The sequence below is a fragment of the Schistocerca nitens genome, chromosome 4, assembly GCF_023898315.1.
Source record: "Schistocerca nitens isolate TAMUIC-IGC-003100 chromosome 4, iqSchNite1.1, whole genome shotgun sequence".
NCBI classification, from domain to species: Eukaryota; Metazoa; Arthropoda; class Insecta; order Orthoptera; family Acrididae; genus Schistocerca; species Schistocerca nitens.
In genome coordinates this window covers 733400368-733419193 of record NC_064617.1, presented here as the reverse complement: position 1 = coordinate 733419193, position 18826 = coordinate 733400368, and the positions used below count along the sequence as shown (strand labels likewise).

Here is an 18826-nt window from a genome sequence, read left to right as displayed (position 1 = left end):
CCATAGAGCTCATGACTCGAATTCACTGACCACGGTTCAGTAACAGGACTAGCACCTACCTCTGTGTTGTTGTTGTTGTTGTGGTCTTCAGTCCTGAGACTGGTTTGATGCAGCTCTCCATGCTACTCTATCCTGTGCAAGCTATTTCATCTCCCAGTACCTACCGCAACCTACATCCTTCTGAATCTGCTTAGTGTATTCATCTCTTGGTCTCCCTCTACGATTTTTAACCTCCACGCTGCCCTCCAATACTAAATTGGTGATCCCTTGATGCCTCAGAACATGTCCTACCAACCGATCCCTTCTTCTGGTCAAGTTGTGCCACAAACTTCTCTTCTCCCCAATCCTGTTCAATACTTCCTAATTAGTAATGTGATCTACCCATCTAATCTTCAGCATTCTTCTGTAGCACCACATTTCGAAGGCTTCTATTCTCTTCTTGTCCAAACTATTTATCGTCCATGTTCACTTCCATACATGGCTACACTCCATACAAATACTTTCATAAATGACTTCCTGACACTTAAATCTATACTCGATGTTAACAAATTTCTCTTCTTCAGAAACGCTTTCCTTGCCATTGCCAGTCTACATTTTATATCCTCTCTACTTCGACCATCATCAGTTATTTTGCTCCCCAAATAGCAAAACTCCTTTACTACTTTAAGTGTCTCATTTCCTAATCTAATTCCCTCAGCATCACACGACTTAATTCGATTACATTCCATTATCCTCGTTTTGCTTTTGTTGATGTTCATCTTATATCCTCCTTTCAAGACACTGTCCATTCCATTCAACTGCTCTTCCAAGTCCTTTGCTATCTCTGACAGAATTACAATGTCATCGGCGAACCTCAAAGTTTTTATTTCTTCACCATGAATTTTAATACCTACTCCGAATTTTTCTTTTGTTTCCTTTACTGATTGCTCAATATACAGATTGAACAACATCGGGGAGAGGCTACAACCCTGTCTTACTCCCTTCCCAATCACTGCTTCCCTTTCATGTCCCTCGACTCTTATAACTGCCATCTGGTTTCTGTACAAATTGTAAATAGCCTTTCGCTCCCTGTATTTTACCCCAGCCACCTTTAGAATTTGAAAGAGAGTATTCCAGTCAACATTGTCAAAACCTTTCTCTAAGTCTACAAATGCTAGAAACGTAGGTTTGCCTTTCCTTAATCTTTCTTCTAAGATAAGTCGTAAGGTCAGTATTGCCTCACGTGTTCCAGTGTTTCTACGGAATCCAAACTGATCTTCCCCGAGGTTGGCTTCTACTAGTTTTTCCATTCGTCTGTAAAGAATTCGTGTTAGTATTTTGCAGCGGTGACTTATTAAACTGATAGTTCGGTAATTTTCACATCTGTCAACACCTGCTTTCTTTGGGATTGGAATTATTATATTCTTCTTGAAGTCTGAGGGTATTTCGCCTGTTTCATACATCTTGCTCACCAGATGGTAGAGTTTTGTCAGGACTGACTCTCCCAAGGCCGTCAGTAGCTCCAATGGAATGTTGTCTACTCCGGGGGCCTTGTTTCGACTCAGGTCTTTCAGTGCTCTGTCAAACTCTTCACGCAGTATCATATCTCCCATTTCATCTTCATCTACATCCTCTTCCATTTCCATCAAATTGTCCTCAAGTACATCACCCTTGTATAGACCCTCTATATACTCCTTCCACCTTTCTGCTTTCCCTTCTTTGCTTAGAACTGGGTTTCCATCTGAGCTCTTGATATTCATACAAGTCGTTCTCTTATCTCCAAAGGTCTCTTTAATTTTCCTGTAGGCACTATCTATCTTACCCCTAGTGAGATAGGCCTCTACATCCTTACATTTGTCCTCTAGCCATCCCTGCTTAGCCATTTTGTACTTCCTGTCGATCTCATTTTTGAGACGTTTGTATTCCTTTTTGCCTGCTTCATTTACTGCATTTTTATATTTTCTCCTTTCATCAATTAAATTCAATATTTCTTCTGTTACCCAAGGATTTCTACTAGTCCTCGTCTTTTTACCTACTTGATCCTCTGCTGCCTTCGCTACTTCATCCCTCAAAGCTACCCATTCCTCTTCTACTGTAGTTCTTTCCCCCATTCCTGTCAATTGTTCCCCTATGCTCTCCATGAAACTCTGTACAACCTCTGGTTCTTTCAGTTTATCCAGCTCCCATCTCCTTAAATTCCCACCTTTTTGCAGTTTCTTCAGTTTTAATCTACAGGTCATAACCAATAGATTGTGGTCAGAGTCCACATCTGCCCCTGGAAATGTCTTACAATTTAAAACCTGGTTCCTAAATCTCTGTCTTACCATTATATAATCTATCTGATACCTTTTAGTATCTCCAGGGTTCTTCCATGTATACAACCTTCTTTCATGATTCTTAAACCAAGTGTTAGCTATGATTATGTTGTGCTCTGTGCAAAATTCTACCAGGCGGCTTCCTCTTTCATTTCTGAGCCCCAATCCATATTCACCTACTATGTTTCCTTCTCTCCCTTTTCCTACACTCGAATTCCAGTCACCCATGACTTTTAAATTTTCCTCTCCCTTCACAATCTGAATAATTTCTTTTATTTCATCATACATTTCTTCAATTTCTTCGTCATCTGCAGAGCTAGTTGGCATATATATTTGTAATACTGTAGTAGGTGTGGGCTTCGTATCTATCTTGGCCACAATAATGCGTTCACTATGCTGTTTGTAGTAGCTTACCCGCATTCCTATTTTCCTATTCATTATTAAACCTACTCCTGCATTACCCCTATTTGATTTTGTGTTTATAACCCTGTAGTCACCTGACCAGAAGTCTTGTTCCTCCTGCCACCGAACTTCACTAATTCCCACTATATCTAACTTCAACCTATCCATTATCCTTTCTAAATTTTCTAACCTACCTGCCCGATTAAGGGATCTGACATTCCACGCTCCGATCCGTAGAACGCCAGTTTTCTCTCTCCTGATAACGACATCCTCCTCAGTAGTCCCCGCCCGGAGATCCGAATGGGGGACTATTTTACCTCCGGAATATTTTACCCAAGAGGACGCCATCATCATTTAACCATACAGTAAAGCTGCATGCCCTCGGGAAAAATTACGGCTGTAGTTTCCCCTTGCTTTCAGCCGTTCGCAGTATCAGCACAGCAAGGCCGTTTTGGTTATTGTTACAAGGCCAGATCAGTCAGTCATCCAGACTGTTGCCCCTGCAACTACTGAAAAGGCTGCTGCCCCTCTTGAGGAACCACACGTTTGTCTGGCCTCTCAACAGATACCCCTCCGTTGTGGTTGCACCTACGGTACGGCTATCTGTATCGCTGAGGCACGCAAGCCTCCCCACCAACGGCAAGGTCCATGGTCAGCTACCTCTGTAGCTGACTGATTCAGGGTATTTAATTCTTCCTCTGTTGATGCAAAATCTACATCATCAGCACCATGGGAGGTTTCACCTTGTTCAGATATTATCATTGTTGTTATTCTGTCAAAACATCTAGAACATAAAAAGTCGTCACAGGAAACATCTTCACTTTCAAACAGAGTCATCAAATGAGAAGAAGCCTCTTCAGTAAACAAATTAACACTGAACAACTGTATTACAGAAACATGCAGTGAACAACCACGACAAAGGAACTGACAAGAAACTACAACAAAATGTACAGTTCTGGCCATTTAAATTGCTACACCACGAAGATGACGTGCTACAGACGCGAAATTTCACCGACAGGAAGAAGATGCTGTGATATTTAAATGATTAGCTTTTCAGAGCATTCACACAATGTTGGCGCCGGTGGCGACACCTACAACGTGCTGACATGAGGAAAGTTTCCAACCGGTTTCTCATACACAAACAGCAGTTGACCGGCGTTGCCTGGTGAAACGTTGTTGTGATGCCTCGTGTAAGGAGGAGAAATGCGTACCATCACGTTTCCGACTTTGATAAAGGTCGGATTGTAGCCTATCGCGATTGCGGATTATCGTATCGCGACATTGCTGCTCGCGTTGGTCGAGATCCAATGACTGTTAGCAGAATAAGGAATCAGTGTGTTCAGGAGGGTAACACGGAACGCCGTGCTGGATCCCAACGGCCTCGTATCACTAGGAGTCGAAATGACAGGCATCTTATCCACATGACTGTAACGGATCGTGGAGCAACGTCTCGATCCCTGAGTCAACAGATGGGGACGTTTGCAAGACAACAACCATCTGCACTAAGAGTTCGACGACGTTTGCAGCAGCATGGACTATCAGCTCGGAGACCATGGCTGCGGTTACCCTTGATGCTGCATCACAGACAGGAGCGCCTGCGATGGTGTACTCAACGACGAACCTGGGTGCACGAATGGCAAAATGTCATTTTTTTCCTATGAATCCAGGTTCTGTTTACAGCATCATGATGGTCGCATCCGTGTTTGGCGACATCGCGGTGAACGCACATTGGAAGCGTGTTATTCGTCATCGCCATACTGGCGTATCACCCGGCGTGATGGTATGGGGTGCCATTGGTTACACGTCTCGGTCACCTCTTGTTCGCATTGACGGCACTTTGAACAGTGGACGTTACATTTCAGATGTGCTACGACCCGTGGCTCTACCCTTCATTCGATCCCTGCAAAACCCTAGATTTCAGCAGGATAATGCACGATTGCATGTTGCAGGTCCTGTACGGGCCTTTCTGGATACAGAAAATGTTCGACTGGTGCCCTGGCCAGCACATTCTTCATATCTCTCACCAACTGAAAACTTCTGGTCAATGGTGGCCGAGCAACTGACTCGTCACAATACGCCAGTCACTACTCTTGATGAACTGTAGTATCGTGTTGAAGCTGCATGGGCAGCTGTACCTGTACACGCCATCCAAGCTCTGACTCAATGCCCAGGCCGTTATTACGTTCAGAGGTGGTTGTTCTGGGTACTGATTTCTCAGGATCTATGTACCCAAATTGCGTGAAAATGTAATCACATGTCAGTTCTAGTATAATATATTTGTCCAATGAATACCCGTTTATCATCTGCATTCCTTCTTCGTGTAGCAATTTTAATGGCCAGTAGTGTAATAAATGTCTACAATATTGAAAGTCAGTAGAATATTTGCAACAGAGAGAGTGGTAAGAACTAACTGCAACAAAGACAACAAAAATAACCCTTGAAAGTTAAAAAATCATTTTTTAATAAACCCTGTCCATCGTAAAACTGGAAGCCCTCCTTTACAGAGAATATAGCACAACATGCTACTAACCAGCAGGAAAAGATCTAACTTGTCTGCATTGGCATTTTTGAAAAAAAAAATTTCTCTGAATTATAAAAAAAATTCAAAAGACGACAGAAAGATAACTTTGAAAGATATGTAGTGATACGGATTATGCCAATAAGAAGTCAAAATCTTTTGCTTTCATTTGGGAAAAAAAATCATTAAAAATCACATTTCAATTCAGCTTTAAGTCAGAGAATAATTTTGTCCCATTATACTGCTTCTTATTTTCTAAGAGAGAGGTCGTCTACCAGCGTCATTTCTTCTTGTTGTTCTTATTTTTCTTCTTCTTTTTTTGATGATCAGATTTTGCTGTAAAATAAATTCTGCACCTGCTAAACCCTCCTCTTCTCTCATAATATCGGCTGGTGTATTTGCAGCTAACACGTAACTTTACAGCAATAATTAAATGGATGCAACCTTGACAAGATATTAGACCCAACTGAGATTTCACTCGGCCGAATCCCTTGAATCCGTTGGCTCCCGTTTGTTGGCTCTTGTTGGCCTACGGTGTAAGCACCTCCAAGACGCGTGGGGCGCACCAATGTGAATGCGGCCACAGATACTCCTGCGCCAGAGACGCAGATCAGCACCAGATATGTACGTATAAAATGAATCTTTGGCTATGTGTTCGGTCTACACTGGGAAGACGACGTATCATTATGAGCTCCTCTGTGGCGACTTCTTTGCCAATTTATTAAAGGAAGTGCCAGAGTCCATGATTTGTCCAAGCTGAGTTCGCCATCTCCATCAATTTAATTCTTTGCAACACGACTTTTGGCTGTTTTTTTCTACATTGTGGCTGGGAACGAACCTGGGATTCAAGACTATTACTGGTCAAAGATGCTGCTCCTAGATCACAGTGACGATAGTATGCTTAAAACACAAATACGAAAATTCATTTACAGCCTTCACAGATTCCAGACTACAGTTGAAAAAGAGGTCATGCAAACTTTTTTTTTCAAATTACACTTACTGGAATAAGTGATCTTTATATCTGTATGCATCATTTGGTATTACAGGGGTCATGTCCTATCAACAGTACTGCTCGTTAGGACCATGATTTAGAGAAGGAGCATGTACATATAAACAAATGCTTAATGGACCTGTTCCAGGAAAAACAACCAGACATTATAAAGAAAATTCTACACCATGTATCTGCTGAACAGAAACCAATTTATAACAGCATCTGCAGTTGGACAGCACAGGATGGACAAGATAAAGACAAAGCATCCCACCACTGTTTGCTTCAAAGTATTTTGCTTCTGGTTGTATTTTAGGTATACAATGGATTAACCTGTATGTTCATAATACATTCCCTTACTGCTATAATAAATATGAGTAGTATACACTTGCATAACACAACTCTCCCACTGTAAACAAGACGCTAGTTTCTTCTCAACATCATCAGTTTCGAAAAGCACATTGAAACTCGTTTACTGACCACAGCCCAATGGGTAAAGTATATTGTATAATGTTTCACCTAGGGGCCAATTTGTACATGGTAACTCCACGACACCATGCTTAAACCTATATGTGTAGTAAAACAGTTTTTACGTCTTGAAAAATATTTATTTTTTGGCACATGACTTCTTTTCCAACTCACCAATTCAATTATACCACAGCTTACTGAAAAGTAATTCGTTCAATATTTTTGTTCTGTTCTCAACACCAGTTGAGTATTACATGTCGTACAAGTTACTTGGTCGATTTTCCCGCTTCGCTGACGCAAGTTGCAACCCTCTGGTACTAGAGGACTCAAGTGTAGCGTGTAACACAGCAGTGTGTAACTTAATTAAGTCAGTGCTTGAGAAACAGTGTAACGTGTGCGTGGTAGATGCCTCGAATGTTCACTTCTTACAATGCCTCGAATGTTCACTTCTTACATGAAACAGAGGAGACTGGTCGTCTGTCAACAATTTGCTTTGCATTTTGAGCGTGGCTTCATTAACATCATTGTGACAGGTAAAGAGAGTTGGGTTAACCATTTATACCACGAAAACATGAGAACATCAGTGAAGTTCTGCCACAAAGGATCACCGACGCCAAAGAAGTTCAAGACTATGTCATCAACAGGGAAAGATGTACTCACAGTGTTCTGGGATGCTCAAAGTGTGGTGCAATTGGATTTTATGCTCAAAGACACCACCATAAATTCTGAAAGGTACTATGAGACTTCAGAAAACTGGAACGACGAATTCTAAGAATTCGTCCGTACATGGAGCATCCCGTCCTTCAGCAATACAATGCCAGACCATGCACGAGTGCCATGATATCTCTCACGATTCGACACTTTGGGTTCACCATCATTGATCATCCTCCATACAGTCCCGACTTAGCTCCATGCGATTTTCATTTGGTTCCAAAACTTAAAGAACATCTTGGAGGACTTCACTTTGATAGTGATGAGTCAGTGCACTCAGAGGTAAGGTTGTGGCTCCTCCAACAAAGTCAAATATTCTACAGTGACGTTACGATCAAACTGTTATCTTGTTGGGAGAATATGTGTGTTCATTGCCAGGGTGAACATGCAGAAAAATAAACACGCAGACATGAAGAATAAACAAGTAAAATGTTAATAAAGTTTGTTTTATTTAAAAAGCTCTAATGGTTTTCACATAAAAATTCGGAGGCATCACATTTCAGCTTGCATGCCCCTCATAAGAGACAAAGAACAAGAATGGATAGCAGTACTTGAGAAAGGAATGAGACAGGTGTTGTCATTTAACATATGTTCAAGATTATTATGCACACATTTGGTGTGTGTGTGTGTGTGTGTGTGTGTGTGTGTGTGTTTTGTAACATCTAGTATTAATATATGTTTACCAAAAATTTCTTTCCTTCTTCCAAGTCAGTTGGAGTTTTCTTCTTCGATCCATTTGCCTTTCATTGTCAGTTCATTGATTCATATTACCAAAAATTTCTTTCCTTCTTCCAAGTCAGTTGGAGTTTTCTTCTTCGATCCATTTGCCTTTCATTGTCAGTTCATTGATTCATATTGTTTCCTTCCAGATCCCAAAGACGGTGCTACGTACTGTGAACCAGGGGTTGAACAACAGACAAAGTAAGTAGTTAATATCTAGGTTGTGTGGTAATGGCTAGTGGTGAATACATTTTTTCTTGCGTTCCCTCAGCATGGGAACTGAGCCTTGCAGAATGGCCACATGGTTAGAGGCGCCCTGCCACGGATTGCACGGCCTCTCCCCCTAGAGGGTCGAGTCCTCCCTGAGTCCTCCCATGGGCATGGGTGTGTGTTGTTCTTAGCATAAGTTAGTTTAAGTGGTGTGTAAGTCTAGGGACTGATGACATCAGCAGTTTGGTCCCTTAGGAATCCACACTCTTTTTAACATTTGAACATGGGAATTGAGTGTCTTGTTTTTTAATGTTTGTGCTTCCTGCACAATCATTTTCCAGTTTACTGCAACATGTCTCCTCTGTCGTTAAAGCAACAATTAAGTGTAGACCATATCATTTCTTTACATATATCAATATTTTTTCATTACACCCAGCATAGTACTGAGATATCTCTCTGGTTATGCATGTTGAGGTTTCTATGAACCTAATGATATTGATTTCTGTATCTGTTTTCGATGGTATCTGCAACGAAAAACTAAACTTTTCAGTACTAGCCTTCAGCGAGTAATGGCAAAGACTTCTTTGAAACATTATCCCAGAACATCTGTGTCTGTGTTAATTCACTTAACACATCCAGTCTGATGACAAATGCTATAAATATGATGAAACATAGCAAAAAAGTTTCATACAAACTAAGTTCCTAAACTTGAAAGTACGAACTATTCTCTGCATGAACAGTTTCTTACCATTCATTATTTTTGAGCAGAATTTATTTATCACTTCTCAGGAAGCCACAGATATTTTAAGCAAGCGATAGACATGGAGAGAAAGACTGACAAACTTATTAGCTGTGAATAGGTAAATCACGTAAAACGTGAATTGTGGAGAATTTAGACACTGTAATGACACCTCACTATACATAACTTTCAAATTCATGCATTCACTTAGTTCATACTTATTGCATAATGGTTTTACATTCGAAAAAAATCTAATATGAGACACAAACTTGTATGTAATGTGCAAACCTGTTGCAGAAGACAATCATTATAACCTAACACAAAAATACATGGCCAATACATGTACAGAATTTTGAGGCCCCTTTTCCGATACAGAATTCTGGAGTTGTATGTTGTAGACATACATCAAATGGCTTTGGAGATCTAGAAACATGTATGTATGGTATATATACACAATTTTTTAATATAATATTGGCTGAGAATTCAACTTTGCACTTTGCACTGACTAGGTATGGACATCAGTAGATCTAAAATGGGGTTCCATCTATCTTACCAATATTGACCAAAATCCCTTAGAAACCAAAAATCCTTCCAAAAATCATGATTTCTACCAATTTTTGTTACCCTCCAGTTTAGATCTGTTAACATAATTAATAGAAAATAAGGAAAATATAGGAAAATAAAGGGAAATAATACCATTTCCTCTTACATTTTCTAATACTTTACCTGTATTTCCCTATATTTCAGTAGCACTTAAAATTTTTTTGTTAAAAAGCCAACATTTCAAATTTTTATAGGAAACGATAAAAACTGTCTTATTTTATCAAAATCAAGAAAGTCAAAAAAATTTCCTAAATTTATCAAACTACAAACTCAAGGTCTCGGAATTCAGTAGCATTACTTTCATGAACTTTTTCCGTTCCTTGGAATCTCAGTTTCCACATTCAGAAATTGAAAATTTTAACTACTTATCAGTTTCAAATATCTATCTGACAAAATGATTTTAAATTCTGACAAAATGGTTTTAAATTTGTTATTGAGCTCCATACAAATTTTCTCTCCATATCTAGTGTTCAAGTATCCACATCCAGCAATGTTATATTAAACGTTTTACTTCTAGGTTATTTAGTTTTTAAAGGGATTAGAAGTGCTTGCGCTGTTGTACTTCTTCAGTAGTGAATGCATTTATATTCAAAAAGTATTTAATAGGGTAAAAAGTAAATTTATTCAAAGTATCACATACCACACTCTTAAAATATTTTAGTGTTAGATTTTATGTTATAAACGGATTTCAAAAACAACAAAAAACTATATATAAATATTTATGTGGTTGAAGAGTTAGCAAAAAGATACATTAAAATTATGAAATATATTCTACACTTTTTAAAGATGAAGAAGAAAAGTTTCCAATTTCTGATGAGGAAGTTGAAGATTATAATGATGATGAATATAGTGAATATGAAGAATATCATGATGATGGAGAGTATAGTGATTATGAAGACTATGACAGTGATGAAGAATATGCTGATGATGAAGATCACAATAATGACAAAATTTAAATCTATAATTTATTTGATTAGAGACTGTTTATCCAGAGAATGTGTATACAGCGATGTGGCTATTTTATTTTACAAAAACAGGTTTTATCATCATGCTGACTTCATGCTTTTTTATTAACCTCAACTGAATAAGTTTTGTCTTTAACACTTTGTATTAAATTCACAGTTCTGTATTGTTCAGTATTATTAAACAAACGATCTTTTTAATCTTCTAAGGTTATTTTATTTTTTACAATACATTTATTTACTCCTGATCATTCTCCACATGGTCACCAACCTTATAGACATACATTTTTGCTCTTAAACCACAAAATTCTATCGTTATCTTCCCATTGCAACCATCCTTCGTCTTACCTAGAACTTTCTTGATTGTTTGTGGAATGTTACATATATTTTCTGTTGGTAGTCACTTGTATCAAACTGATCAAACATTCATTTCATGTCTTCAGTTTCCATATTGTAAATGTAGCTGTCCATATCTAGATACCAAAGTGAACGGTTACCTTCCCCATTATTATCTTTTTCTCTCTCTCCCAATCTATGTTAGAGCATGCCACTTGTGTGTGTGCCAAGGCATCTCATACACATGCTGCGTACCTGCTTGGTTCAATGCTTGTAAGTATTCATTGAAAGCAGACCAGCCTGAAGTTAGTATTTCATAGATTAGGTGATTATCATATTAAGATTTTGCAATGGATAGTGCAGGGGAGCGCTCAAGCAATCAAGTGTGCAAGTAACTAATTACCATGATCTAACAAGATCTACATTCTTTATCTTTGTTAATTTTCATTCCCACCAGATTATCATGACTTCAATTTTAGTATTAACATTGTTCTCTACACAGGATGGGGGTGTTACGATCAGTCACTGAATCCATGAAATTAAATTCATCTGACATTTTTATTATTTACCCAGAAACTTTACAAATGTTATAATTGCACTCTTATCTAGCAATGAAGGTGCCCATATTTTCAGAAAACTATTCAACACTCTCTCGCACTGAAGGTGCTTATACTATCATAAATCCGATCTTGTTTGTAATATTGTGCACTGCGAAAGGGGAGGGATCTACACTGCTGCATCTGCAGTCCATCTGCTTGGACTGTGATTGGAATTCATGCCCCTTGTTGTTACTTGGACCGAATCGTTATGAATTAATGAACTGCACTTTCGTTCCACAATGGTCACTCTCTCCATTACTTCTCAGCACCGTTCCCTTAGTCTGAATTATAGAAAAGATTCTTGGTGGCAAAATGTGGGGAGCAAAGCAGCTGCAAACATCTCTCGTATACACAACAAACCAGTTTCTTAAAAATGAAACATCCTATGAAATTTGGCACATGCAAATTAACAATTTACAGCACATGCATGCATTCTCACCTTAATTACTTTCAAGAATGAACTGGTAGTTCGCTGGCAGTGCAACTCGACACCACATGGGTGATCGACACCAACAGCTACTTTTTTTTTGTACACACTTCACTGTTCATTCTTGTTTTCAATCTATACAAGTATTCACACACAAACATATTATTTACCAATTAGTTAGGATGTGGAACCTCATCCAGACTGCTGCTTGCAAATGGGGGTAGTCATGAATCAAAAGATCCTTGGACAAAACTTAGAGACTTAAGTAACTTACACAAAACACATGCATATCCTAGCAAGTTTCACATGGAATCATCGTCTAAATTTCTCATCAGCAGTTACGACCATGTGTTAAGCTGACTAGGCAGGGTGAGGCCCCATGTCACTTTAGCAAGACCAGAAAGAAATTTACAATTGCAAAACGCTACTGCTAAAAGTGGAATTACATGATTTTTGATACTTTTGTTGGTCTCATGTGCTGAAGGCACTAACTGATTGCATTACTACAAATGAGTAATGTGACCCCCCCCATGCTCACCTCTGGAAAAGAGACCCTAACTGAAAATTTTAATTTTAGAAGCAAAATTTCTCAAAAAATCAATTGTCGTAACGACATGCAAACTACTTCCATCCTGAAAAAGAGCAGATTAATAACAATATAATAAATTATATCTCATCCCATATAGAATATGGCACCAAAGGTGGAAATCGTCCTTGATTCCATCTGTTCAGTTCCACAGCTTCCCGCAGAGTGACCATGTCATGGCGGTCCTTCCTGGTCGTTCTCCTCCGCCTTGGAGGAGAGGTGAACCTCTTACCAACCCCAAACTACCCCTGGAAGACAGGTGTACTATCGCTGCCTTTACCCCAAATTTATACTGTCACTAACCAATCTACAGAGTCTACCAGCAGACGAACTCTTAATACAAACTCAAAGTTAATTAACACGAGCCAACATGGATTAATAAAAGGAAGTGCATTTATGTAATTATGAAATAAATAAACAAGTAGTCCATTTCTTTACTCGACATATAACATTTCCTAAATTTGGAAAAATGATTAAACTTATCTCAAACACCTATAGTATTCAATATCATGCGATGGAACAAGCTAATTATAATGAGATGGGACAAGCTGTTCTCTCTCAAAAGTTCAGTATTATCTCCATTATTTTTGTTTCATCACTCTATTGTGAAAACCATACATCAGTTCTTCAGATATATCAAGTATGTCCATACCAATATAAATTGGTTTGAAGGACAGAACTTTTGTCCTATTCATGAGTTTTTCATTAAATATCGTTATTTGTTTAAAATTTGGCTTTACTGTAAGTTCTTCGGGCTTGTTTGCATATAAGACCAATTTTATGTCCACTCTGTTTCTTACATTTTCTATTGTTTTTTTCAAACTGCGAGATGTTCATGAACTTGCAAAAACAATCTTTCTCGAAGTCATTCTTTGCCTTAGTCTTCATTTGTCTGTTCAAGTCTATAAATTTTTGCAACCAGTCACACTTCTTAAATTTTAAAGCTATGTATGTTTTGTTATCTTAATACCAAGAGACAGGTATTGTTTAAGATTTCTGTAGTAAACTTCATAGTTGTGTTTATCAATCAAAGCAGTCAACAACTTGCTTTCTTTAGTTCCAGGCACAGTTTTATTTTCAGGAGCAAGTGGTAAACTTTCTGCAAGTCGAGCAGTTCTCTTCCTTATTCTACATCAGCTTTAAACACATTGACAGATAAGGAACTACAACGCCAAATTTAATTTTCATAAAGTGATGAAATTTCGGGAATACATTTGTCTAAGTAACGTATTTAAATGATTAACTTTGCAAGGGCACAAGTTAATGTAAGTGAAAGAAAAGCCACTGCAAATATGAAATGCTGGTACCTTAATAACCATTGTTACTGCGAGAATGTTGAATGCAAGCTTGCAAACGAGCAAGCATTGTGTTGTACGGTTGCTGGGAGTCAGTTTAAGGGATGGAGTTCGATGACTGTTGCACATGATCGATCAGTACAGTAACGTTAAGGCGGGTTGTGGATGCTGCTCCAGTTGCCTTCCAATGATGTCTCATAAAAGTTTGATTGGAGACAGATCTGGTGATCGAGCTGGCCAAGGCAAAATGTCGACTCTGTAGAACATGTTGCAATACCTCTTGGAAAACACCTGCTGTAATGCTGTTCATGAATGACAGCATCACAGGTCGAATCACCAGTTTAACGTGCAATTTTGCAGTCAGGGTGCATGGGATAACCATGAGAGTTTTCCTGCTATCACACGAAATCACACCTCAGACCACAACTCCAGGTGTAGGTCCAGTTAGCCTAGCATGCAGTTACACTGGTTGTAGGACCTTAACTGGCATCTTTCTAACCAACACGCAGCTACCCCTCCAACGAGCCCTTGCTTGACACAGTGCATCTAGTTTGCAGCTGTCCTTGAAGTAACTGCTTTGTAACAGTTTGTTGTAGCACTATACTGCCAAGCGCGCTCAAATTGTTCCTGAAGATGCAGTTCAATGTGCCAGAGCCATATGTCAAACACAACTGTATTCCCTCTCGGTAGTGCACTGTTGCCGCCGGGAGCCTACTCATCTTTGGACTAAATATTCTCTTGACGACTCCTTCCAGCAATCATGCACAGTAGCTATATTCCTACCAAGCCTTCCTGAAGTATCGCAGAAGGAGCATCCAGCTTCTCACAACCCTATTACATGACCTGGTTCAAACTCAGTTACAATGGCGTCTTTGTCGTCTTAAAGGCATTCTTCACTAACATCAACTCACCACATACAGACTTAAATGTAACTAATTTGCGTGGCTGTTACAGTGATTATTTAGAGCAAACCTTATTTGCATCCTCGTAGTGGTGCTATGAGCAACACTAATTTGGGACTGGTGAAAACTTTGAATAGATATCACCTTTCAGATGTAGAAACAGACGTGTGAACTTCTGTTTATGTCACACAACTCGCTCTTGGTGCAGCGATTTTTCTTTCTGTCACTGTGTATACCCAACTCGAGCTGTGTACAAAATTTCGCTCGACTTTTTAGTATCGAACGAAGTTGGATTATCCCATTCAAGCCCAACATAAGGCAAATATTGGCTCAAAGCATAACTATTTGTATATTTTCTGGCAAGTCAGTGTATGATGAACCTCTCAGTAGAATATATCAGTTAATAGCTAGTTGTAAAACAATAATTCTGTTTAATTTACTTAGTTGATTTCTCTACCTGACAAGTTTGACACTTCTTAGTCGTAATTTCCTCCTTTTACATAAGGAAAAAAAATTAATAAAGAGTAAGCAAAATTTATGTAGTCCTAAAGATTTCTAGGTTTGAAATGCATTTTTTAATATATTTATTATCACAGGAATTAATTATGATGGTTTATTGAACACTAGGCAAAATAGCGATAAATAGATTGTACCAGCTCTAATTCCCTATTTTGTGAATTCATATAAAGTACCTTCCTTGAAAAACTACCATTAATGCACCTGAACACTGAATTTATTCCTGTAGGCAAACCCGTAAATTGTCTGCTTATAAGTCCTCGTACATCTCTTTTAAACTGCATTCCTCTTACTTTCTATGGCAAAATTCATTGAAGGAGAAAAATGTTATCCCTGAACATGTGTCAACCACACCATTTAATTTAAAATTTTAACGTAATCCCACTCTAGAAGTGGCTCTGGATATCCTGCAATTTATTCTAATGTATGTAAACATGCCAAATATATCATGTTGCTGATAAATAAAATACTGACACAACTTGGTCATTCATTCACTCACTTCATTCTTCGTAAATCTCGTGAAAAGAACTTTTACCAGTTAGTTATTAGCTGTGGTTGTAGTTTGTATCTGCAACTATCCATCTCACTTCTTAGAAAATTATATAAAATTCCATACACAAATAATAAGTGATTGAACTACTTACATTCCCATATTGACTCAACTGGTTCATTTGGTGTAGCAGAAACAAAGGAAGTAGTTTTTAGTATAGATAGCTGTGTTGGCAGTACAGACACTTAACAATGCAATCTCTGAATAGCATTATCATCATACTGATACAATTCTAAATTAAACCATTATGATAAGGAAGCATTATTGATCCATACACATCTGTGTGCCTAGACCTAAAACCTGACCAATCTCATGCACTAATACATCAAATACATGGTTTTGGTAATTTGGTGTGTTATTATCAGTCTTCAGGATCACAACTCATCATCATTTATGTGTATTTCTACTGGATCTCAATTCATAGTTGGAAAAGATATACGACGTAACAGAATATCTTTCTCATCTAGTTGTCTTGGTCATGGGTGCTCATATATTTCATACATATGTGATGATTTATAGTCTTCTGAGATGAATAAATTATATATCAATTGAAAGGTGAAATTCTGTAGATTTTTAAAGTGCTAAAACGTAAAAACTAAACATTTCGTGATTTTGAACCTTTCCAGAGCCCCTTAACAAACTGATGGTTTTCATCAGTTAAACACACAGCACAGTCTTCTTCTGAGGTAGATAATATTTTATAAGATGATATTACTTTTTGTATGAAACATTGTGATAAATTTTGATATTTTTAAATGCTCTCTCAGTGAACTTCATGTTTTTTTGCACATGATATACTCTTCCATTTTATTTTGTTTTGAAATTCTCTCAGAAAATCTTCAGACAATTTTTACATTTCTGCTGCAATCTTCCAATATATTTTATCTTGGAATCCTCTCATAAAATCTTCAGACAATTCTTGATTATATGATACATTGTACTAATCTATTCTGTCTTGAAATTCTCCGAGAAAATCTTCAAATAAATTTTGAAGCAATAACATATTAAACCAGCTTATTTTATGTTGAAATTCACTGATAACATTTTCAGATAAAGTAAAAACTTTTCCAGTTGTCTTCATTAAACAGATTTTTCTTTTTAACAACTATGTTTCCCTCATATTTATTTGTTACAAACAATTTATATTATTCCTCAGAATCTAAATTTTCATCTATTAGATAAACCATATGAATTAATTTTTTTTCAATTTTTATTTCTTTTCATTTAGCTTTTAGTCATTTACAGTATAATTCATTACCTCATTGTTATTGTTATTTCTTTCTTGTTTTAGAATATCCTTTAGTTTCTAGTTCTTTCAGTTGAGATTTTAGTGCTTCTACAGTACCATTCTTCAGATATTCAATATTGTTACTGCTGTTACTAATAAGAACAATAATTTGTTCTTTTCTTAGGCTAGAACATTCTTTAATTTTAGAGATTTTAGGTTCTCCATTTAAAAGATTTGCTTTTGAATAAGAAAAAGAAAAACAAGCTAGAGACACTGTGAAGCCATTGTCTGAAAATGTGACAAAATGAAAACTGTATATAAAATTTGTATTCGAGAAATAAGCCAGTTCCAAGTACATCTAGTGTAGCTTGCAGTTTAAAATATCAGAAGCACCTGTAATGAGTATATTTGAATTCATTTTTTTTTGTCATCAGTCTACTGACTGGTTTGATGCAGCCCACCACGAATTCCTTTCCTGTGCTAGCCTCTTCATCTCAGAGTAGCACTTGCAACATACGTCCTCAATTATTTGCTTGACGTATTCCAATCTTTGTCTTCCTCTACAGTTTTTGCCCTCTACAGCTCCCTCTAGTACCATGGAAGTCACTCCCTCATGTCTTAGCAGATGTCCTATCATCCTGCCCCTTCTCCTTATCAGTGTTTTCCACATATTCCTTTCCTCTCCGATTCTGCGTAGAACTTCCTCATTCCTTACCTTATCAGTCCACCTAATTTTCAACATTCGTGTATAGCACCAGATCTCTAATGCTTCGATTCTCTTCTGTTCCGGTTTTCCCACAGTCCATGTTTCACTACCATACAATGCTGTACTCCAGACGTACATCCTCAGAAATTTCTTCCTCAAATTAAGGCCGGTATTTGATATTAGTAGACTTCTCTTGGCCAGAAATGCCTTTGTTCCCATAGCGAATCTACTTTTGATATCCTCCTTGCTCCGTGTGTCATTGGTTATTTTACTGCCTAGGTAGCAGAATCCCTTAACTTCATTGACTTCGTGACCATCAATCCTGATGTTAAGTTTCTCGCTGTTCTCATTTCTACTACTTCTCATTACCTTCGTCTTTCTCTGATTTACTCTCAAACCATACTGTGTACTCATTAGACTGTTCATTCCGTTCAGCAGATCATTTAATTCTTCTTCACTTTTACTCAGGATAGCAATGTCATCAGCGAATCGTATCATTGATATCCTTTCACCTTGTATTTTAATTCCACTCCTGAACCTTTCTTTTATTTCCATCATTGCTTCCTCGATGTACAGATTGAAGAGTAGGGGCGAAAGGCTGCAGCCTTGTCTTACACCTTTCTTAATACGAGCACTTCGTTCTTGATCGTCCACTCTTATTATTCTCCCTTGGTTGTTTTACATATTGTATATGACCCGTCTCTCCCTATAGCTTACCCCTACTTTTTTCAGAATCTCGAACAGCTTGCACTATTTTATATTGTCGAACGCTTTTTCCAGGTCGACAAATCCTATTAAAGTGTCTTGATTTTTCTTTAGCCTTGCTTCCATTATTAGCCGTAACGTCAGAATTGCCTCTCTCGTCCCTTTACTTCTCCTAAAGCCAAACTGATCATCACGTAGTGCATTCGCAATTTTCTTTTCCATTCTTCTGTATATTATTCTTGTAAGCAGCTTCGATGTATGAGCTGTTAAGCTGATTGTGCGATAATTCTCGCACTTGTCAGCTCTTGCCGTCTTTGGAATTGTGTGGATGATGCTTTTCCGAAAGTCAGACGGCATGTCG

At 37.9% G+C, this 18826-nt stretch overlaps 1 protein-coding gene across 3 annotated transcripts in view; it reads left to right on the top strand.

Moving 5' to 3' along the window:
• LOC126251753 (uncharacterized) overlaps positions 1-18826 on the top strand; it is a 131355-nt gene that overhangs the window by 48204 nt on the left and 64325 nt on the right. For 2 of the 3 annotated variants that reach the window (XM_049952365.1, XM_049952363.1), the window contains exon 4: positions 8251-8302. In XM_049952365.1, the coding sequence (XP_049808322.1) occupies positions 8251-8302 (52 nt within the window). Of the gene's footprint in view, positions 1-8250; positions 8303-10439; positions 10825-18826 lie in introns of those variants that run through there. The other variant, XM_049952364.1, reaches the window with a different exon arrangement.